The sequence below is a fragment of the Eptesicus fuscus genome, chromosome 9 (genome assembly GCF_027574615.1).
Source record: "Eptesicus fuscus isolate TK198812 chromosome 9, DD_ASM_mEF_20220401, whole genome shotgun sequence".
Lineage (NCBI taxonomy): Eukaryota > Metazoa > Chordata > Mammalia > Chiroptera > Vespertilionidae > Eptesicus > Eptesicus fuscus.
In genome coordinates this window covers 31,326,788-31,348,890 of record NC_072481.1, presented here as the reverse complement: position 1 = coordinate 31,348,890, position 22,103 = coordinate 31,326,788, and the positions used below count along the sequence as shown (strand labels likewise).

At 55.0% G+C, this 22,103-nt stretch overlaps 1 protein-coding gene across 1 annotated transcript in view; it reads left to right on the top strand.

Annotated features, from left to right (window-relative positions):
• The window catches only part of ACOT11 (acyl-CoA thioesterase 11), a 44,397-nt gene that overhangs the window by 14,735 nt on the left and 7,559 nt on the right, over positions 1–22,103 (top strand). The window contains exons 3-10 of the mRNA XM_054720740.1: positions 12,520–12,730; positions 13,687–13,756; positions 15,473–15,533; positions 16,523–16,621; positions 17,091–17,226; positions 19,453–19,609; positions 20,163–20,282; positions 21,649–21,793. Coding sequence (XP_054576715.1) covers positions 12,520–12,730; positions 13,687–13,756; positions 15,473–15,533; positions 16,523–16,621; positions 17,091–17,226; positions 19,453–19,609; positions 20,163–20,282; positions 21,649–21,793 — 999 coding nt within the window. The remainder of the gene's footprint in view (positions 1–12,519; positions 12,731–13,686; positions 13,757–15,472; positions 15,534–16,522; positions 16,622–17,090; positions 17,227–19,452; positions 19,610–20,162; positions 20,283–21,648; positions 21,794–22,103) is intronic.

The following is a 22,103-nucleotide window of genomic DNA, read 5'->3' as shown; positions in this document are numbered from 1 at the left end:
TGCCCGGTGGAGAGCGGATGGTGCACCTGCCCCAGAGCACAGCAGCCCCTGCCACGAATGGTGGGCTCAGCTCTGGCCTCACCCTGAGACCTGGTGACTCAGGGCCTCAGAGGCAGCCCTTCCAGGGCTGGTGTCTCCGTGCAAGGCCTCATTCTGAGGCCTGGTCTGCTCCTTACCCCGTGTCAAGGAATGCGTTCCGTGCACGAAGTCACAACCCCTGCGCTTACCACTTGGCCCTGCTTAGAAAGGTTTCTTGAACACTTTGTATTTATTTGATTTTTTAAATCCTCACCCGAGGATGTTTTCCCCTTGATTTTCAGAGAGAGTGGAAGAGAGAGGGAAAGACAGAGAGAAACATCGATGTGAGAGAAACACATCGATTGGTTGCCTCCTGGATGTGCCCTGACTAGGTACATGCCCTTGACCGGAATTGAACCCGGGACCCTTGGGTCCGCAGGCTGACGCTCTATCCACTGGGGACATCTGGGGGCCTCAGGGAGTGTAGGGGAGGTCAGCCTGAAGGTGCTGCCCCAGGGGCTGGGGGAAGTGGCCTCACCTGCTGGGGGGGCGGGGGGGCGGGACATCCCTCAGAAGGAGGGGCCTGCAAGGGCTGGAGGAGCAGCTGGGCCTGGAAGGGGCCACCCAACGTGTTGCTAGCTTCCTGGGGCAGGAAGTCCCAGCTGCAGCCAGAATCCTACAGGGCTGAGGGGAGCAGCTCAGGCCTGAGGAATGTGTGCAGCCTGGGAGGGGGGCGGGGAGAGGGGCCCCCTTTCCTGCTTCCCTTACTTCCCTCTGGAGAGAGAGAAAGCGAGAGATTGATTCTCTTCTGCTTGCTCTGTTCTCTCCCAGCTTCTATTCTTGGACCTCATGGTTTGTCTATTCTCTCTTTTTCCCTCCTGTCCCTTTCTCTGTCTCTGTACCCTCTCTCTTCTCCTCCCCCTGTTCCCCCTTCTTGATCTCTCTCCCTCTCCCTTGCCCTCCTGGAGGGGACTTATGGTACCTGTAGCTGGTGTGCCCAGCTTCAAGGTCAAACAGGGTTGTTGTCAGGATGGCCGGGCCTGACCCATCACCTGGCCACCTGTTGCCATGGTGACCCAGAGGCAGTGTCCAGCAGCAGCCCTGGCTGTGTACTGGGAGGGCCTGAAGGGCTCTGAGGAGAAGGCTGGGCCTTTTCTTCATAGCTCCTGCAGGCCTATCGGAGTGGCTCCCCTGAGGGGCCACATGCACTATTAGAGCAACTGGGGACAATCGGACTTGGGGTCAGACAGCCTGTGCTCAGAACTCTCCTGCTTCTGCTGAAGGCAGGAGGTGGGAGGAGGCAAACAGCCCCCAGGGAGGAAGCAGCAGGGAGGCAGCTGTCACTGTGTGGAGTGTGCCTGTGTGTATGTGTGTTGGTGGGGGTGGGGTGGGGGGGAGGGTTAGGAAGGACTCTGACAGGTAGACCTGCTCCTCAGTGGCAGGGTCTCCATCAGAAGGGAGTGAGCCTCCTGCCTCTGGGCGAGCAAGCACACGCTAGAAGCCACGGAAGGGGATGTGGTAGCTGAGAGTCCTGCGCCTGAGAGGGTGTATTTAGCTGACCAGCAGGTTTGCTCACTCTCCGGAGAGCTGAGGATTTACAGAGTACAGTGTGCAGCACGGCTGGTGGCCCCCTGGCCCCCTCACAGGCTCCGGCACTTGAGCAACCAGCAGGACAAGGGCCTTGGCTCGGGCCTGTGCTGGGAGGAGGTACTGACAGCGGAGCACGTGAGGGTGGACAGGGAGGGGAGAATCCCTGTATGGGTCCCGGCCTGGCCTGTGTGGTGAGGAAGGGCTGTGCCTGGCACCAGTGCCTGGGATGATGAAGTAACTACCTTGCCCATCAAGTGAGAGAGACAGTTATTTATGGCAAAGTGGCCAAGCAGCCTCTGCCTTTGAGTTAAACAGACTTGGCTCAAGTCCCAACTCTGTCCTTTACTGACTTTGTGATTGTGTGTGTGTGTGTGTGTGTGTGTGTGTGTGTGTGTGTGTGTGTAAGTTACTTTCCCTTTCTAAGCCTCTGTTTTCCCATCTATAAAATGGGAATAATAACAGCATTCAACTGGTAGGACCGTGTGAAGATTGAATGAGATAATTCATAGAAAACGCTTAGCACAGTGCCCTGCACATATTAAGTACTTAATCAAGGGAGAGCGATTGTTCTCAATCTCACCTACACACCCACCCTTTCAATTTTATAAATGAGGAAGCTGGGGCCAGAGACATGAAAAAACTTGCCCATGTCCCATTGGTCGTTAGTTATGGGGCCTGCTGCTGGGACTGCCCCCAAGCAATACGGAGAAGTGGCAGTGAGGATGCTGGCTGAGGTTAACTGAACCCCTGCCCCACAGGCCAGTCCCTCCCCCTGCCTCTCCGCACACAGTCCCACAGGCTCCTGCCTCCCCTCCGTGTAACAGCACCTCCTAGGCAACCCCAGCTTTCCCACTCCGGCTTGACCCTCTGGCAGGCTCTGCTCAGACGCTACAGGTACCTTAAGTCCCCTCCAGGAGGGCAAGGGAGGGCAGAACCATTGCCATTGACAAAGCACTTTCCATATGCCCCTCCCTTTGCACTCTGGACAGAGTACCTACCATCTCATTGTACAGATGAGGAACCTGGCCTGTGGGGGGTGCTCACCTGTGGAACGTAGGAATCACTGGGTTGAAAGGGGTGGAGGGGTGAAGCATGTCACCTGTGCCCCCATGTTTCTGAGGGTAGGTCTGGGTTCCCATGCAGCCTACCTGGCTCTGGAACCCACGGTCCCATGGTGCCTCCTCCCCCACATTTTCATTTTCCCGAAGCTGAGAAGCAAAGGTTACTGGAGTCCTGTGTGGTTTAGGAAAGTCAAGGCCCTGTCCAGCCCAACTGCTCTATCCTCTCTAGCCCCTCAAACGATGCTCCCTAACCCGTGCACTCACTTCAGCTAGCCGTGCCTCTCCCCTGGTCCTCACAGTGCTCTTGGAAGAGAGGGGGGAGATGGGGTGGGTAAGCTGTGTGTGTGTGTGTTGACGGTGGGGGCGGGGAGGGTTTCCCTAGTCATATGAGCAGGCCATTGTAATCGACCTCCGACACCCTCCTCACTCTCATGGTGGAGGAAGGGGCTGCAAGGTAGATGGAGGCAGCAGGCCTGCCCTTAAGCTTGAGCCTGGTTCTGTGGTTCAGAACTGGGGCACCTTGGACAGGACTTGGGACTTCTCTGGGCTTGGGTCCCCTGTGTACCCAGCCAGTGACAACCCCTCCAGTATGTGCCCATGGGTCAGATGGGACAGGAATGGGAAAGCGTTCAGGACATGCCCTCTCCGCCCCCTCTGCCCCCTGCAGGCTCTTTGTGGGGCAGGGGGAGTTCTCCTGAGGACAGGTGAGGGTAGGTGCCAGATTTCAGACAAGGTTATTTTTACCCTGGGGGTGGAGGCAGGCAGGTGATGTTCAGGCTCTCTGTTCTAGAATGGGGTGAAGGGGCAGGGGGAAGAGATGGACCTGCAGCGGGGAACCTCACCTGACCTCATGGCCTGTGTTCTCCCTGCCTTCGTTGGGGGACACCAGTGGGAATCGGGGACCCACTGAGCTAACTCATTCGTTTGTTCCTCAACGGGCCAGGCTCTGTGGGCCCCGTGGACACCAGGAGTAGAAGGAGAAGGCTCCTGCCTGGTCCATCTTCTGGTCCAGTGTCAACCAAATGTGGCCACCATTAAATAAACGTCATTCATTACAGAGAGCATTCAAGAGGCGAGGTACAGGTGCCAGGAGCCTGAGGATGGGGGAAGAGATGAAGGAACTGAGGAGGGAGTAGGCATTGCAGAAATGCAGAGGAGAGGGAAGGGTGCTCCAGGCAGAGGGCATGGCACGGCACAGGGGCATGGTGGGCAGGGGCATGGGTGTGAGGAAATGACAGAGCCTGTGAGGCGGGGGCACATGGGGTGAGCAGGAGATGTGGCGGGCTGTCTGTGAGGGGCCTTGGGGGCCTTGTTGAGGACTTCCTCCTGGAAGCCAAGTCTTGGAGACTGTAGGTAAATGCCCCATTTGGCAGATGAGGAAACTGAGGCCCAGAGAGCTAATAATAAAAGCCGCCCAACATTTTTACTATGTGCCAGGTACCATGCTAAACAGTCTGCTTCCAACATCATTTTTTGCTAATGTAATTGGCATTTTACATTTAATTTAATTTAGGAGGGTTACCTGATACTTATCTAAAATGTTTTTCTGAACAATTAAAATTTTTTTTTCAAGGTGAAATATAACATACAATTACCCATTTTATTTATTTTTTTTATCCTCATCCAAGGAGATACATATATGTGTGTGTGTGTGTGTGTGTGTGTGTGTGTGTGTGTGTGTGTTTAGAGAGAGAAAGAGATAGGGAGAAACATCAATTGGTTGCCTCCTGTATGTGTCCTGACCAGGGATTGAACCCACAACCTAGGCATGTGCCCTGACTGTGAATCAAACCCGAAACCTTTTGGCATATGGGACAATGCTCTAACCAACTGAGCCACCCTGCCAGGGCACAATTACCCATTTTAAAGTGTATAATTCAGTGACATTTACTACATTCATCATCTTGTACAACCATCACCTCTATCTAGTCCCAAAACATTTCTGTCACTCCAAAGTAAAACTCCTGACCTACAAAGCAGTTTCCCCCAAGGACTGGGGGTCAGAGGGGGAGCCCACCGCCTGATCGTCTGTATCAGACTCTGGGCTCTGGACAGGGGCCCAGGGCCATGGCCCCTGTTTTCTCCTCGGCCATTGCCTGTGGTAGTTTCCTCCCCCTCTCTGAGTCTCAGATGGGAAGAATTTCTGCTGTCTTCCCCATCTCTAAGGCCTATGGAAGTGCTACAGAGATGCAAATGTGGACTATGGCTGGTGGGTCTGGGAGTGTCTTAAATTCTACCATTTCCCAGGTGCTTAGAAGCCATGTACCTGCTTCTCTGTCAACCTTGGTTTGCTCATCAGTAAAATGGGTAGAGTAACAATGCCTCACAGGGTAGATATGAGAATTACTGAGATAATACATCTGAAAGCTCTTAGCATAGAATTTGTACATACTACCGTATTTTCCGGCATATAAGACGACTGGGCATGTAAGATTTTCCTGGGTTAAAAAGTCATTTTATACGCCGGAAAATACGGTAGTCCAATATATCTAATCCATTATATCTAATCCCATCAATATAGTCCAATATACCATATTTTCCGGCGTATAAAACGACTTTTTAACCCAGGAAAATCCTATACGCCCAGTCGTTTTATACGCCGGAAAGTACGGTAGGTATTCAATAAATGTTAATTAAATGAATAGCATGTAGGAAGTCATAATACAAATTATTGCTTTTCTCTACCTTTCTCACCCCCAAATTTTGAAAAATGTTAAATGCCAATTCACCCTGTAGCTAGAAGTAAAATGCGGATGCTTGTGTAGGGCACTGGGGACCGTTATTTATCTTCTAGAATGAAGAGCTGACCTGCTATTACTAGTGTATGAGAATTAGAAGCCTGGGGCAGCCCACTGGTGTCCCCCCGGCCCTCAGGCTGGCTTCATGGACGACTGCCCCCTCTTTTCACCCGAGTCTGGCATCCACTGCTACCCTCTTTTTGCTTTGTCTGCCGGGACTCTCAAGGCCAAATGCAATTCTCTATGGCAGTATATTTGTGCAGCTGGATTCCTAACATAATTACTTCTCCCTTATTTGGTTTCTTAGCTCTGTTTGCATCTCAGCTCCCAGGGCATTGTGTCCTGTGTGTGTGCAGGCTGCCTCCGAGCCTTTTTGGGAGAGAGGTAGGGACCCTGAAGGAGAATTAAGGGTGTTGACAAATGTGCCTGCCTTGCTGGGGGGGAATCTACCAGGAGGCCATCCTGGTCTGAGAGGCTGAGCCACCCCTTGGGGACAGGGCGGCTCCCTCGGACAGCTCAGAGTGGTCTCACTTAGACAGCCAGGCCTGTCATGGGCCTGGCCCCCGGCTCTGAGGGCGCGGGCCAAAGGCTGCTTCTCGCTGCCCCCTCGAACCTGCATTTTAGTCCCACGCCTCTAGAGAGCGAAGGAGGGAGAGTGGGAGGAACAGGGCCTCTCAGTCTCACACCCTGGGCTTGAGTCCAGGCTCCAACATCAATGGCTGTCTGACTTCTCTCACAACCTCACAAACGGGCTAATCATCTTGCCCATTAACAGTCTTGCCCCATGAAGTTCTGGTGAGCTCAGAGGTGAGAAAAGCCCAGTGTGGATTATATTTGGGTCTTTCCCAGCTATGTTTCTGTAGGAAGTCCGAACCCAGCTTTAAATACTGACAGTACATGTTCAACAGATGTTAGCCATATGGCCGACATGTACGAGGAACTTTAAACCCCTCATCTCATTTTGTGTCATCCTGAGGATGACCCCTGGAGGTAGGTACTATTACCCCATTTCTTACAGATGAAACTAAGGCCCACAGAGCAGCTTGCCCTGAGGTCACACAAGTTCCTTGTGGAACCAGATTTGAACCCTGGCCAGGTCAGCTTCAAGGCCTCCCCTGCCCTGGCCTGTTGTTCTTGGCGGTTCCTGCAGCACCAAGCTCTCTCCTCTGCTGTTCCTGCAGCACTAAGCCCTCTCCTCTGCTGTTCCTATAGCACTAAGCCCTCTCCTCTGCTGTTCCTATAGCACTGAGCCCTCTCCTCTGCTGTTCCTATAGCACTAAGCCCTCTCCTCTGCTGTTCCTATAGCACTGAGCCCTCTCCTCTGCTGTTCCTGCAGCACTGAGCCCTCTCCTCTGCTGTTCCTGCAGCACTGAGCCCTCTCCTCTGCTGTTTCTGCAGCACTGAGCTCTCTCCTCTGCTGTTCCTGCAGCACTGAGCCCTCTCCTCTGCTGTTCCTGCAGCACTGAGCCCTCTCCTCTGCTGTTCCTATAGCACTGAGCCCTCTCCTCTGCTGTTCCTGCAGCACTGAGCCCTCTCCTCTGCTGTTCCTATAGCACCAAGCCCTCTCCTCTGCTGTTCCTGCAGCACTGAGCCCTCTCCTCTGCTGTTCCTGCAGCACTGAGCCCTCTCCTCTGCTGTTCCTGCAGCACTGAGCCCTCTCCTCTGCTGTTCCTGCAGCACTGAGCCCTCTCCTCTGCTGTTCCTGCAGCACTAAGCCCTCTCCTCTGCTGTTCCTGCAGCACTGAGCCCTCTCCTCTGCTGTTCCTGCAGCACTGAGCCCTCTCCTCTGCTGTTCCTGCAGCACTGAGCCCTCTCCTCTGCTGTTCCTGCAGCACTGAGCTCTCTCCTCTGCTGTTCCTGCAGCACTGAGCCCTCTCCTCTGCTGTTCCTGCAGCACTGAGCCCTCTCCTCTGCTGTTCCTGCAGCACTAAGCCCTCTCCTCTGCTGTTCCTCCAGCACTGAGCCCTCTCCTCTGCTGTTCCTGCAGCACTGAGCCCTCTCCTCTGCTGTTCCTGCAGCACTGAGCCCTCTCCTCTGCTGTTCCTGCAGCACTGAGCCCTCTCCTCTGCTGTTCCTGCAGCACTGAGCTCTCTCCTCGGCTGTTCCTGTAGCTCTAAGCTCTCTGCTGGCTGTCGCCTTTTCTGGGCAGGCGCTGTAGGGACTCCTTGGCCCCTTTCCCTCTGTCTCTACCCACACAAGTACCTAGTACTTGACCTCAGGCTTTCCTTTGCCACGCAGTTCCCATCACCCGAGGCACCACCATTCCTGCTTGTCCTTTGTGCTGTCTTCACATCCTCCCTGCACCTGCGACTTTCCTGTCTTCAAGTCTCAGCCCCTGTCACCAGCCTCTCCCATAGGTGTTTATTTGGCACCTGCTCTGTGAGGCCTGAATCTGTCCCTGTCTGGCGGGAATGACTGTCTGATGGGAGAAGCGTCTAGGAATACAGTGACTGCACAGCTTCACTGTGATGGAGACAGGCGAGGCTGTGGGGGCTGGGAGGACCGAACTCCCTGGGGAAGAGGCAGGGATGGGGAAGGAGGAGGAGATAGGGCAGATAAAGGGAACCTAGGCAGAAGCAGCCCCCACGTGGCAGAGGAGGGAGGAGGGGGAGGGTGGTGCTCTGAGGAACCTCCTGTGGTTGCTCTGGGAGGGCAGGTGCTGGAGGCCAGAAGGAGGTGGAGACGGGCGGCCTGTGAACAGGCTCTGGAAACATCCAGTAAGCCCCAGTGCGGGGCCTCAAGCCCGAGGCGGTGGGGTAGGCTGAGAGCTTCAGGGGTTAGATCCCTGTTACTTGGCTCAGTGGGGGAGGGAGGAAATCCAGGTCAAGTGTGTGAGCGTGGGGCTATGGTCAAACTGCCTCGAAGGAGCCCCTGCTCATTCCAGGAGGGCTCTTCCTGGCTCCCCAGCTGTGTGACCCCGGACCGGCCTTTCTGTCCCTGAGCCTCAGTTTCCCCTTCAATGAAGGAATTGGACGAGGTGGCCTTTCCTGCTCTGACCAGAAGGTCTGTGACATGGATGGTCCAGGAGGAGGGACACAGAACCCCTGGTGTAGCCAGCTGAGGCCTAGTCTGGCAGTATCAAACCTGGCCAGTCCTGCTGTGGCGTGGGGCCAGAGCCTGGCATGGCTGCCTTCTGAGAGGGCACGTCTCTGACCCTATGACCTCATCTATGTAGTGGGCTCTGCCCTCCCTGTCAGCTGTCTTGGCTCAGCCAGCCTGGCCGCCCCAGGACCTGACTCCATCAGGGCCTCTGCACTCTCTGTGACTGGCCCTGGGAGGAGTGTCCCAGCTCTAGAGCCCCATTGGCCAAGCCTCCTGCGCCCTGGCTGGCTGCCTGCACACCCTGGGACAAGAAGGAGGCCTGGCCTGGCCTGGCCTGACGTGGGCAGGCTGTCTTGGAGCCAAGCAAGGATTTGGAATCTGAGAGGCTATGTCCTGGGCCTCTGGTGCTCTGTCCCCTTTGCTGGTGCCACAGACCAGGGCTCTGCTCGCCCGCTTTGAGGGGAGTGGGAGATAGCCGTGTGGGCTTGTCCCACAGCTTGCAGGGGTGGGGAGGTGGGAGCTCAGCCCTGCTTGGAGGAGCTCAGCATTTCCTGTCTGACAGGTGACAGGGCTCCTTAGCTTCCTCACTGGAAACCTCAGCTCAGCACGCCAGAGCCCTGCAGGGTTAAAGCCCAGAATCCTGGAACCAGGGCTGGGGATACCTTGGGGGTTGGCAATCTCCCACTGTCCCTGCCCACCTTGTAAGTGAGAGATGAGGCTCAGGAGGAGAGGGGGCTTGCTCAGGATCACATAGTTCCTGAGGGACAGGGCTAGGATTTAAACTCAAGTCCGACCCTAGCTGGTTTGACTCAGTGGATAGAGCGTAGGCCTGCGGACTGAGGGGTCCCAAGTTCGATTCCAGTCAAGGGCACATGCCTGGGTTGTGGGCTCAATCCCCAGTAGGGGCGTGCAAGAGGCAGCCGATCAATGATTTTCCTCATTGATGTTTCTATGTCTGTCTCCCTCTCCTTTCCTCTCTGAAATCAGTAAAAAAAAATATTATATATATTTAAACTCAAGTCTGTCTCTGCTTGTCCCTCCACAAACCTTTGATGAGATCCTACTGCGCGCCAGGCCTTTCTAGACACGAGCACTAGAGCAGAGCTTCTCAAAGGGATTGGCCCGATTTACCTTTGCATTCTCAGTGTTTGGCCCAGGGCCTAGTGCAGAGAAAGGAGGTGCTCGGTGAATGAATGAATGAATGAATGAATGAGGCAAAGATTCTGTCTTCAGGCATGGAGAGTCCATTGGGAAGGTAGGGACTCCTTCACATAGAACAGGAAATAGGAGGCTGGTGGGGGTGGGGATTGACCAGGTGAGGTGCAGAGAGAAGATTAGAACTCAGGTGTCCTGGTCTAGGTCTTTCCCCATCCTCGCTTTCCTCAGCTGTAAAAATGGGGTCTGCCTTCCTCGTGAGGATCCAGTGAGGCGGTGGATGTGAAAATAGGCTTGTGACGCTGGGACGTTGTGTGTGCATGCCCAGAACTGCTCAGAAACCCCACGCGTCTGCTCCCTTTCTTCCCGCTTACTCTGTGCATCTTGCCTCCCCCATTTCCCTAGCTTTCTCCAGGCTTCTTTCTGGAATGTTCTGGGCAGGACTCCTGGCTGTGGGAGGGGTTTGGGAAGAGTAGGTGAACAGTCTGCCTGCTTCCTCCCTCCCCCGTCTCCCACACCCAGAAAGGCAGCCACCCGCGTCCACATCCACGCAGGCCCCCAGTGCACACTAGGCTGGAAATGCCTTGGCAGTGGTTACCATGGTGATAGCCCTGCTTAGACCACAAGGCCTGCGAGATGCCTGCAAGATTCTGCAAGCCTGGCAGCCTGGCACCTCGAAGGCTTCCATCCACACTGAGAGCTCCTGAACAGCTGCCCTCCTCCCTCTCCCCTCGTGCCCAGCACTGAATGTGGTACCCAGGGCCGCTCTGGGGACCTACAAGCTGTTTTGGTTTAGACAGGCCCTGTTCGAATCCCAAATCTACCATTTACGAGTCAGCGACCTTGAACCAGTCACACGGTGTGTTTTGAATGTAGTGAATTAGCTACAGAGCCTCATGGGGGGAACTATCCAAGGAGTCCCCCACCCCCTCCCCTGCCCCCACCTCTGCACGAGGGCCATCCCTGCTCTGAGATGTCACTGCCCCCATCTGAGCAGTGGCAGGGTCAGCATCGGGTTGTGTCACTCTTTGCTGCTGAGTCCAGGCCCAGAGCTCTGGCTTCCTTCTCCTCGTGGGCCCAGGAGCCCCTGCAGGCAGTGCAGTGTGGTGGGTGGGACCTCAGACTGCAGCCAGGCCTCTGGGGTCACAGCTAAGCTTTGCCACTTCCTTGGGCCTCAGTTTCCTCAACTGTGAAGTGAGGATAATAATGATTTGTTGTGAGGATACAAATTAATTAGCACACGGAAAGTGCTTAGAAGAGTGTTTGATATCTCGTAAGTGCTGTGTAAATGTTGGCATCAACTGTTATCCCGCAGTTGGCATTGGCCATGAGGATCGGAACTCCTCCTGCCCCTCCTGTCATTTTTCTCACACATGCAGGTGTACCCGCTCTTGTTCACAGTCCGATTAGGGAGAGAAGGGATGGCAGGTCGGCTCCACCTCCTCCATCCCACCCCATCCAAGGGACTGCTAGGCACTCGCCACCTCTTCTGCCCCGGGACTAAGAAAAGCTGGGCCCTGGGCAGAAACTCCACCTCTAATTAATGAGTTTGAGGATTTTCTCAGCTGGTTCTCCAGCTGGCAGCTGCCTGGATCACACAGCTGCTCAGGCACTGCCCAGAGCCCTCCAGCCAGTGGAGCTAAGTGCTCAAGACAAATGAGCACCCAACAGAGGTGTCATCTGAAGAGCAAGGAGCCCGGGAAGGGGCCTTCGGGGGATGAAATAGGGCCTGCTTCTTGAAACACTTGATTGGGAACCAATCCCCAGGCTTGCCTTCGAGGGGGCTCTTGGGGCCTCTGCACAGAGAGGGGAAATCTTTCAGGCATGAAGGTCAATCAGAGGCAAAACTTTAAAAAGCGGACCCACAAGCTGAAGCTCAGAGGACTAAGTTCTCTGCATGATTCCTTTCCCGCCCCCCCCCCCCCCCCTCCCCCCCCCCGACCGGGAACCATTCCAGCATGTAATAATTACAAGAGTTTCATCAAAAGTTTAGTGAAGCCGAAACTGGTTTGGCTCAGTGGATAGAGCGTCGGCCTGCAGACTGAAAGGTCCCAGGTTCGATTCCGGACAAGGGCATGTACACTGGTTGCGGGCACATCCCCAGTGGGAGGTGTGCAGGAGGCAGCTGATCGATGTTTCTCTCTCATCGATGTTTCTAGCTCTCTATCCCTCTCCCTTCCTCTCTGTGAAAAATCAATAAAATACATAAAAAAAAAAAAAGTTTGATAAAGCTTGGGGAGCTCAACAAGGGTTGAGTCATATGTAGTTTACCTGTTGGAAATGGCTAAATGGCACTTCCCTCAAACCTGAATAGGATTGTCTGCTTCCAGACAGCTCAGGGCATTTTATTGCCTCCTGTTGGCCAAACATCTGAACAGCTGTAGGCTATTCCATAAACTGACAATCCTTCTACCCTTTGATATCTTATACTTTGAAGTGTATTATCTCCACCTTGCCTTAGGACAAATTGTGTTAAATAAATAGCATGGGGTCCTTAGACAAGGGTAGTCTTCAGTTCCTTTAGCTGAAGATCCTCTGACCCCCAGTGCCTTTCAAAATTGTCTTTCGTCTCCAGACTCTTTAATCATCTATGTGCAGCCCCTTTCTCCAGAATGCTGAACCCTTTGTAAGGCTGGGAAAAGAACCCCAGCACTCCTGCGCCCCCCCACCCCCCAACTCCCCTGAGTCCCAGGCCATGTTAACATGGAGATATTGGCTAACAGGAACCTGAGCCTAAGTGACATCCTGGGTCTGAGCTCTGGGCTGGAGGGCAGTGACCCCTCTTGGAGTTGGGGTCTGGAGGGAGGTGGCCCTGGGGTGCTCTCTCTTCTCCCTCCAGCCCTCAGGTCTCAGGGATGGGCAGACTCAGTGGACCCTGCAGTGAGCTGACCTCTCTGATCCCACCTGTTTCCCAGGGCTTGGCCTCTGTGTTCTCGGGCCGTCAGTACCGGAAGTCAACTTCCCGCACAGAGAAAACCGACGGCAGCATGGCAGATGGCGAGGGGTACCGGAACCCCACAGAGGTGCAGATGAGCCAGCTGGTGCTGCCCTGCCACACCAATCAGCGTGGCGAGCTGAGCGTCGGGCAGCTGCTCAAGTGGATTGACACCATGGCCTGCCTGTCTGGTGAGACTGCCATCCTCCCACCCACTGGCCCACACCCAGGGGAGAGGCCTCAGTTATGCTGAGCCGGTCGCTGTCTCCCTGAGTGCCACACTGGTCCCTCCCCCCAGCCGGCCGGCCTGCAATGCCCCTCCAGTTTCCCGATGCTCAGCTCTGGCCCACCCTCCCCCCAGAGGTCCCAGTTCTGAGTGTCCTTAGGTTCCTGCTCCAACACAGCGCTGCCTTAAACGTGGCTGCTCCAGGGCTGGCCCAGGAGTGCTGTGAGCAAGCACCGTGCTGTCTGCCTTAAGGGCTCCCTACATTAAGTTGAGAAGTTGAGTTGACTTCACTTCATTCCTTTTGATGTCCCAGTATTCTCCAACCCACAGGGAGCTCACAGTCTGATGGGGAGGTGGGGGGCAGACAGGTGACCCAACTCTCCCAGCACTGTTTTGTGGGGACTGAGAAAGGGAGGTGAACTTGGGGCTGTGGGAGAACAGACCAGAGGCTGTGACCCAGCCCTGGGGACAGAGAAGGGACTCTAGATGGACTAAGGCAGTGAGCAGGGCCCTGAAGGAAAGAATGACTCAGCCAGCAAACAAAGATGGGTGAGGTAGACTGGGCAGACCTGAAGGCCCTCCAGAAGGCTGGGAGCTAACATTGCATGGCGTGGCATTAATTCATTCAATAGCTACTTATTGAGTGTTTACTGTGTGCCGGACACTCTCCTGGGACTGGAGCACACCTATGAACTAGGCAGGCAAAAATCCTCGCCCTCAAGTAATTTGCATTTGAACAGAAGGGAGAGATACTAGACAGACAAAACTCCGATATATGAAGCAGGACGCGGCAACCTTCAGGAAAAGTAAAGAAGGCTGTGGGTGAGGAGGCACGGCCTTAGCTCGGGAGGGCTGAATTTGACCAGAGGCCTGCGTAACGTGGGAGGCTGCTAACGCACGGCTTTCTTGTCCCGATGCCAGCGGAGAGGCATGCTGGCTGTCCCTGCGTCACGGCCTCCATGGATGACATCTATTTTGAGCACACCATTAGGTAAGTGGCCCCACCTGCCTCTAGGTCCTTCTGGGCTCCCCACCAAGGCCTAGGGACCCCTGCCCTGTCTCTCCTGCCTGGAACCTGACAGCCTTTGCAGGTGGAGTGGGGGAAGCCCCTGGGAAGCAGTGACCCGTCTGCAGGGTCTCTGCACAGCGCTGGGCTGGGAGCTGGCTTGCTGCTAGTTGCCGTGGGGTGGGTTCCTTCAGCCAGTGTGGAGCCAAGGAAGTTGCTTCAAGTTTGGAGCTGGATGTTGCCCGGGCAACATCGTGGGGTGCTAGGTGACTTTGGCGAAGTCAGACATTTTCTCTGGGCCACAGTTTCCTTATCTGCAGATGGAAGGGATTAGACGTAATCAGTGAATGCCTTTTTGAACTTGAACATTCTCTGTGGGTCGCTGGTTGCTGGATGGTAGGGAGGTCCCTAGATAAGGTCCCTTGGCAAAGCCTGAGCCAGAATCTTGGGTCATTCAGTCTCTGCTCACACAGACCTCCAGGGGTGAGGAGCTCACCGCCTCACAGTTTGTTTGTTTGAAAGCCCGTCCTGGTTAGAAAGCTCCTCGTTACACTGTGTTGAGCTTTGTCTCTGCAGAGCTTTGCTGGGACCCAAGGACCATGCCAAGCCCCCAGCTCAGGCCAGGCTGTAGGGCCTGCGTACAGTGCTCTTGCCTGTGGGCCTGCTCCTAAGCTCTCCACCATCGCCTAGGCCCGTGGTCGGCAAACCGTGGCTCGCGAGCCACATGCGGCTCTTTGGCCCCTTGAGTGTGGCTCTTCCACAAAATACCACGGCCTGGGCGAGTCTATTTTGAAGAAGTGGCGTTAGGAGAAGTTTAAGTTTAAAAAATTTGGCTCTCAAAAGAAATTTCATTCGTTGTACTGTTGATATTTGGCTCTGTTGACTAATGAGTTTGCCGACCACTGGCCTAGGACATTGAGTGCCAAGGGCTTTTTCAGGGCTTCCTCGGTGCCCAGAGTGTTGTGGTTAAGGAAAAGTTCGGCCAGTTGCTGTATTCATTGTTCAGTCATTCATCATTACTGGTGCCTTTTCTGGGCCGGGGCCCATGCTGGGTTTGTGGTACAAAAGGTCCCGGTGCCCCAGTAGCTCCCAGACTGCAGGGAGGCAGATTTTAGATTAGTTTTTTATTTACACAACAGATGTAGATAGTACAGAGAGTCCCCATATACCCCACATCCAGTTCCTCTGTTAACATTTTACATTCATGTGGGGTACCTTTGTCACAACTGATGAACCAATACTGATGCAATAAATGCGGGACGTGTTAATTTAGTAGGCCACTAATTGTGGAGAACTGCCCGGTGCCCTGTGCCAAGCCTTGCCCCGTGGAGCTTATGGGTTGTGGGGGAGACAGAGGTCGACCTGCCGGAAGAAGTGTGAGGAAGGTGAACCCTACAGAACGACAGGGTGCAGGGAGGGCTTCCCTGGGGAGGGGACCGGTAAACAGGAGCAAGAAGGAGCTCGAGCATTCACTGGACAAGGGGGCGTGGGGGCGAGGGGGCAGATAAATGAACTCATCCCACTTCTCTCAGCCTCCTGGAAAAGGGGTGCTGACACTACCTTGCTGGCTTGCTTTGAGGACTCGGTGACATCCCTATGTGAATACGCTCTGTAAAGTGACATTCTCCTAACAGCTCCGCTCATAGAGGCTCCCTCCCTCTGTCCCCTCTGAAAGGCTCACCTCCGGCTTTTCTCTCCCAGAGTCGGACACGTGGTGAATATCAAGGCCAAGGTGAACCGGGCCTTCAACAGCAGCATGGAGGTGTGTGGGGCGGGCGCTGCCTGGGGAGGCGTGGGTGCTGGGTGGGTGTTCTGCCTCCTCTCCACCTCAGCCCCCAGCCCAGGCATACTCACACTCACGAAGCCCTGCCTGAGGCGGCAGAGTTCTGAACCAGCTGGCAGGGCTGGGCAGAGCCTAAGGATCTTCGGCCCAACACCCCATAACACAGAAGGGAAAACTGAGGCCCAGGGAGGGGAAGGGATTTGCCCCAGGTCACCAAGCCACATAGATCCCAAGGTGGGACTTAATTCCTGGCCTCCTGGGTCTTCACGCCTAGACTCAGGTCTGGCTTCAGCAGCCTGGTGGCTGTGGAAATGCAAGGATGACAGCTGCTGTGCCCGGCCCTGGCAGCAGTGGGGCTGGAGCCGGGATAGCACTGGACTTCAGGCCTGTAGCTAACCTCCCATAGGCTCTGTCTTCCCATCTGTAAAGTGGGAGCATGATTTCTGTGCCTCAGGGTTGTTGAAGGACTCTTGGTGATGCACAGGGCTCCGTGAGCTCCGGGGGAGGGACTCTCTTTGCCACCAATGGACGTCGGATGGAGACAACTTCCACCCAGTGGTTGCTGAGGGACCATTGAGGCTGAGATAGCAAGTCCTGTCTGTGCCCCTGGGCCCCCCATAAATGCACAGGGCCCCCGGGCACCCTCACATGTCTATCCTTTCAAGTTAGCCAGCACTTTACTTACACAATCTCATGTTAATCCTCTCAGTAGCCCTTCGAGGGTGGGTTTGGTCATCCCCACTTTACAGATGAGAAAACTGAGGCCCAGAGAATGGAAGTGACTTGCCTAGAGTTTCCCAGGGATCCAGGGGCAGAATCAGAACCTACCCCAGGTCTCTAGCCTCCTAGACTTGGTGGGTGATACTGAAACAGCAGAGTGGGACTGCCTGTGTCACTAGGCTGTGGGCCTCGGGCTTGTGAGCTCTATTTCTTCCTTCCTCACTCCTCCACCTACTATTCCCCTCCAGGTGGGCATCCAGGTGACCTCCGAGGACACTTGCTCTGAGAAGCAGTGGAGCGTGTGCAAGGCCTTGGCCACCTTTGTGGCCCACCGCGAGCTCTCCAAGGTAGGTGGCCACACCTGGCTGCTCAGTGCTGCTGGACCACCTGGCTGCCAGTCATGATGGGCCTGGACCAGGGGGGTGAGGCTGGGGTTTGGCAGGGGGGTGGATGTGGGGGGTGGCAGGGAATCATAGCCCCTAGAGGAAGGCCCATCCCCCACTGCCACCGGGCCCAAGGTGCCCCCTGCTCTCCTTTCCCCACCTCTCCCCGTGCGTCTCACATGGGGAGTCTTCAGGGCTCACCATCCTCTTTCACGCCCTGCAGTGACCCCTACCCCCAAACCCTGTGCCTTTGCCCCAGAAGGGAGCCTAGGGTTATTGGAGGATGAAGATGATGGATCAGTCAACATGGAGACAGGAAAATGTGGACAAAGAGGGACAAAGACTTGTAACCATTCAGCAGCCCTGGGCGTGCGATGGCAGCTGGGGGGACAGGCTCTGGTACTATTTCGGGGAACCCCACCCCTGTCCACAGGTGAAGCTGAAGCAGATCACGCCACAGACGGAGGAGGAGAAGACTGAGCACAGTGTGGCCGCCGAGCGCCGACGCATGCGGCTGGTTTACGCAGACACCATCAAGGACCTCCTGGCCAACTGCGCCATTCAGTATGGTGAGTGACTGGGGATAGGGAGGGCAGCCAGTGCCCCCTTGTGCCCTGGGCCCCACTGGGCAGAGGGAGGAGAGGCATTTCCTTGGGATGTCTACCCACTGCTGGCCTCAGGCCTGGCTGGCCCCCTTGCCTCAAGGTCTCCTGCAGGCCTCCTGCCCAGCTCCCAGCAGCCAGAGGAAAACACTTTGTTAGCCACAAAATGTGTTTGGGTCTCTAGGACTGAAGGTACTTGGGGAGGTAGTATTGAACTTGGCCTTGAAGACTCTAGGATTTAAAAAAATATATATATTTTTATTGATTTCAAAGAGGAAGGGAGAGGGAGAGAGAGAAACATCCATGATGAGAGAGAATCATCGATCTGCTGCCTCCTGCACGCCCCCTACTGGGGACAGAGCCTGCAACCCTGGCATGTGCCCTTGATGGGAATTGAACCCAGGATCCTTCAGTCCGCAGGCCGATGCTCTATGCACTGAGCCAAACCGGCTAGGGCATGACTCTAGGATTTTTACAAAGCATATAGGTAGGTAGGTTGGTAGATAGATACAGATGTAGGCATAGGTATAGGCATAGATCTAGAGCTACAGATAAAAACAAGACCCTCCAGAGTTACCTATTGTTCCTCATTTTGGGGCATCTTTCCAGAAGCATTCCCTGCACATTCCCCCGTGTCTTACTTTGCCCCCTCTTTTACCCAAAAGGGAAGGCGCAGTACATATTGTTCTGTACCTTGCTTCTTCCCCCTTAAAGTGCATCTTGGAGCTTGTTCTGTACCAGGGCACTCACATCTACTGTGGACTGGCAGGGTTTTATCAGGGGGAGATAAGGAAAGGTACTCCTGGCAGAGGGCATAGCTGGGCAAAGGGTCAGAGGGGTGACCTTGGATTTGCTCACTGAGCTCCAGAACATTAAGATGTGGAGCCTTCCTTGAAACTTCAAGGAGGCAATTTTAGGACAAGCTGAAAATAGTTCTGCTGCCGAGAGTGGGGAGGGGTGCAGGTGGAACTAGCCACCCCCGTGAAAGCAGTCGCTGTGCTTTGAATTCTGTGCACCCCGTTTACCCTGGGCCTGGGGCTGTGGCTGGGCAGGTCCAGCTCTCCCTCCTGTCGTCAAGCCCTCCTGGAGCCATCCATCCCACTGCAGCCCTCCGAAATCCCTCCTGTCCTGACCGCCCTTCTGCCCAAGGGTCAGTCCAGATGCCCTAGCCGACATCCAGGCCCTTGGCTGACCGCTCAGCCTCATCTGGTGCTGTCCCTTACTTGCCCTCTGCCCAGCTGAGCCGAGGCCTGATTCTCCCCGTGACTGTGACTGTCTGCCTCCAGACCTTGGCTCAGGCCTGTAAGCTCCCCTACCCCTGTCTGTGGCATCTGAGCAGCCTGCAAGCCAAGCAAAATGTTGCCTATTTGATGGGTCCTCCCCGGTGAGGTCTTTCTCCCTGGGAGACGGCGCTTCCTTGGGTTGGGTGGGGCATGTTAGCATCTGATTCCCTGGCCTCTCTGGCCTCTCCTACTGAGGGTATCCTTATGCCCTTGCCCCTGAGGGACAGCGCATGTTAGGCAGGGGGAGGGAAGAACTATCCTTTTTTTAAATTAATTAATTAGTTTATTTATTTTTTATTTATTTATTTATTTCAGAGAGGAATGGAGAGGAGAGAGAGATAGAAACATTAATGATGAGAGAGAATCATTGATTGGCTGCCTCCTGCACGCCCCCCACTGGGGACTGAGCCCACAACCCGAGCATGTGCCCTTGACCGGAATCGAACCCCGGACCTTTCAGTCTGCAGGCCGACACTCTATCCACTAAGCCAAACCAGCCAGGGCGAGAGCTATCCTTCTTGAGTGTGCCTCCTGAGTTTGGTGCCAGGCACTCTAGAATGGAGATCACATTTCATCTTCACTGTCCTTTCCGGTTGAGTTTGACGTCTGCCCGTTACAGATGGGAAGTTGAGGTTTAGAAAGGGTATTGACTTGCCCCAGGTCATACGGCCTTAATGGGGTGGAGCTAAGCTAGGGTTCTGCCCTTCGCTCTGTGCCAGCCTCCTCTCTCTCTCGTCCAGTTCCCCCCATTCCTCGTGTAGGTCCAGCACACTAGGTGCCGAGCATGTAAAATAGTGTGGGTGGGGCAGAGAGGTGGTGGAGGGGTCCTGGGCTGCCCATGTGGAAAGCCTGCCCTTGGAAAGCCTCTCACCTCCCCCCTCCCTTCCTCCCTCTGCCCCTCCTTGGTCAGATCTGGAGAGCAGAGACTGCAACCACGTGGTGCCGGCCGAGAAGACTCGGGTGGAGAGTGTGGAGCTGGTCCTGCCTCCCCATGCCAATCACCAGGGCAATACCTTTGGGGGCCAGATCATGGCCTGGATGGAGAACGTGGCCACCATTGCAGCCAGGTGCGGGGAGGGTGTACTGCTTGCGCCTCCCTTCCTTTCTCCCCTCCTTCCCTTGGCCACAATATATACGCAGTGCCCTTTGGGGGCAGTGCAAACTACGAGTGCAATAAGATCTCAGAAAAGTCAGAGTCTGGGTAGTCCAGGGAGGCTTCCTGGAGGAAGAGCACTTGAGCTGGGCCTTGGATGACAAGTAGCTTTGGGTAAAGGGGGGACTTCCAGGTAGTAGGGACAGCAGGCGCTAAGACACAAAGGTTGGAAGGAAAATGGGGTGGGGATTACCCCAAGCCCTGCCCTAGTCTTTCTTCTGCCACTTCAAACTCAGCTGCTCTCCAGCCAGGCACGTAGTCCTCAGTATTCCAGGCTCTGAAATGGGGCTCAGTTCTGTTCCTCTGGGCAGAACTGTCACTGAGTGGGAGTGGATGGGCCTGAAGGTGGTGCATGTGGTTTTGGCTAGGTCTGGGGAGGGGGTAGGGGGAGGGGTAGAGGCTGGTTTAAGCCAGTGGCTAAAACACTAGGGGCCTTTCTCCTGTCCCCAACCCCTGGCCTCCTGCAGCCGGCTGTGTCGTGCCCACCCTACGCTCAAGGCCATTGAGATGTTTCACTTCCGGGGACCATCCCAGGTTGGGGACCGCCTGGTGCTCAAGGCCATTGTGAACAACGCCTTCAAACATAGGTGAGGGCCTGGGATGGGCAGGATCGGGGTCCCTGGGGGCTGAGGGCTCTTTCTGACCTGAGAACAGACCCTATTGCAAACCTGCCAGGAACCTTTGCCCCAGCTGAGATCTAAACCCTGCCCTGCTGCTCAGTCTTTTCACCTTCCCCAAGATTCAGCTCTGATGTTCCCGGCTCTGGGTGCCCCCAGCCCTGGGTCTCCCGCTGTCTCAGATCGTACCACGTGTTCATTCCCTGTCTCTCTCCCCGGCTCCTGCCTCCAGGCCTGCACACTGTGGATGACAGGGCCACCTTTCGCCAGTATTCTGTTGTCATCATACCTTTTCCCACCCTTTGCCTAAACAAAACTTAATCCCCAGAGGCCTTATCTTTGAAATGAATCCTGACATCTATGCCCATGAAAGCTTACTTTAAATATCTCTTTTGTTGATCCCAAAGATCATATAGTGTAGTTGATAAAGCAAAGGATCTGGAGCCAGGCTGCCTAGGTTCAAGTTTGGCTCACCTCTTACTAGCTGTGTGACTTTGGGCAAGTTACGTAACCCCTCTGAGCCTCAGGTCATGTAAAATGGGGCTCACCACAACTATCTTATAGTTTTAAGGATTCCATGACCTGTTACTAGTAGAATGCCACAGAATATGTTCAGTGAAGGTCAGCCATTGCTGCTGCTGCTGCTATTATTATTATTATTATTATTATTATTATTAATCACAGCCTGAGCAGCACACATTCTGCTGCCATGCAGGGGGAAAGCCGTGAGGCCTGGTTTCTAGCCCAGATTCTCTCCTGACTATTGTGTGACTTTGGGCAACTTACTGCCCTGTTCTAGGTCTTGGTGTCCCCATCCGGATGATGTCTACATTATGGGGTCAAGACCTTCTTAACTGAGGGGAGTGGCGGTGGCTGCTATTTCATAATTAATAAAGACAGTAAGATATAGAGCAACAGCAGTCACTGAGCTGTTATAAAGTGCTGACGATTGGGTGTATAATAAACATGCTTTCTAATTGGGCTCAGCACCTCCCTCTCCTTGCTTGTATTCTTCCATAACATATTTTCATACTATCATCATATGTACATATTTGTTGCCGCAACCCCCAGCTGTTAGTCCATGAGAACATGGACCGGACAGGTTTATTCATTTCTGAGTCCCCAGTGACTGGCATAGGGCCAAGCACGCAGTAGGTGCTCTGTACACACTGACCAAAGGGAGCAGCTCTGGGTTTCCTGCCAGTGGGGCTCTGACCCAGGAGGGACTGCAGGGGTGCATGTGTGTGCGTGCACATGCGCGTGTGCATGTGTGGTGGGAGGGGCGAGGCCGAGGGAAGGTCTGTCCAGCATGAGAGCAGCCCTCCCTCGCCCTCAGCATGGAGGTGGGCGTGTGCGTGGAGGCCTACCGCCAGGAGGCCGAGGCCCACCGGCGGCACATCAACAGCGCCTTCATGACCTTTGTGGTCCTGGACCCAAATGACCAGCCCCAGATGCTGCCCTGGATTCGGCCCCAGCCTGGGGTGAGTGGGTGCAGCACCCTGCCTTCCCCCCAGCTCTGCTCCCCCCTCTCTGCCCAGGGTGGGGGTGCCTGCCAGCTCCTGATAGGCCCGAGAGCAACAAGCCCAGCCTTGCCCGTCTGCTGGGTGCCCCTGTGTGACCCCTGGAAATGCCCCTTGTGCCAGGTGGAAACCTTTCTGCCTGAAAGAATTCAGACCGTGCATGTGGGCCTGGCTCCTAGTGGGGTTAACAGAGTTGGAAGGGCACTGCTTTGGGGCCAGATGTGGGTTGGAGCCAGCTCTGCTACATTCTAGTGGTGCCTCTGTGAGCTCT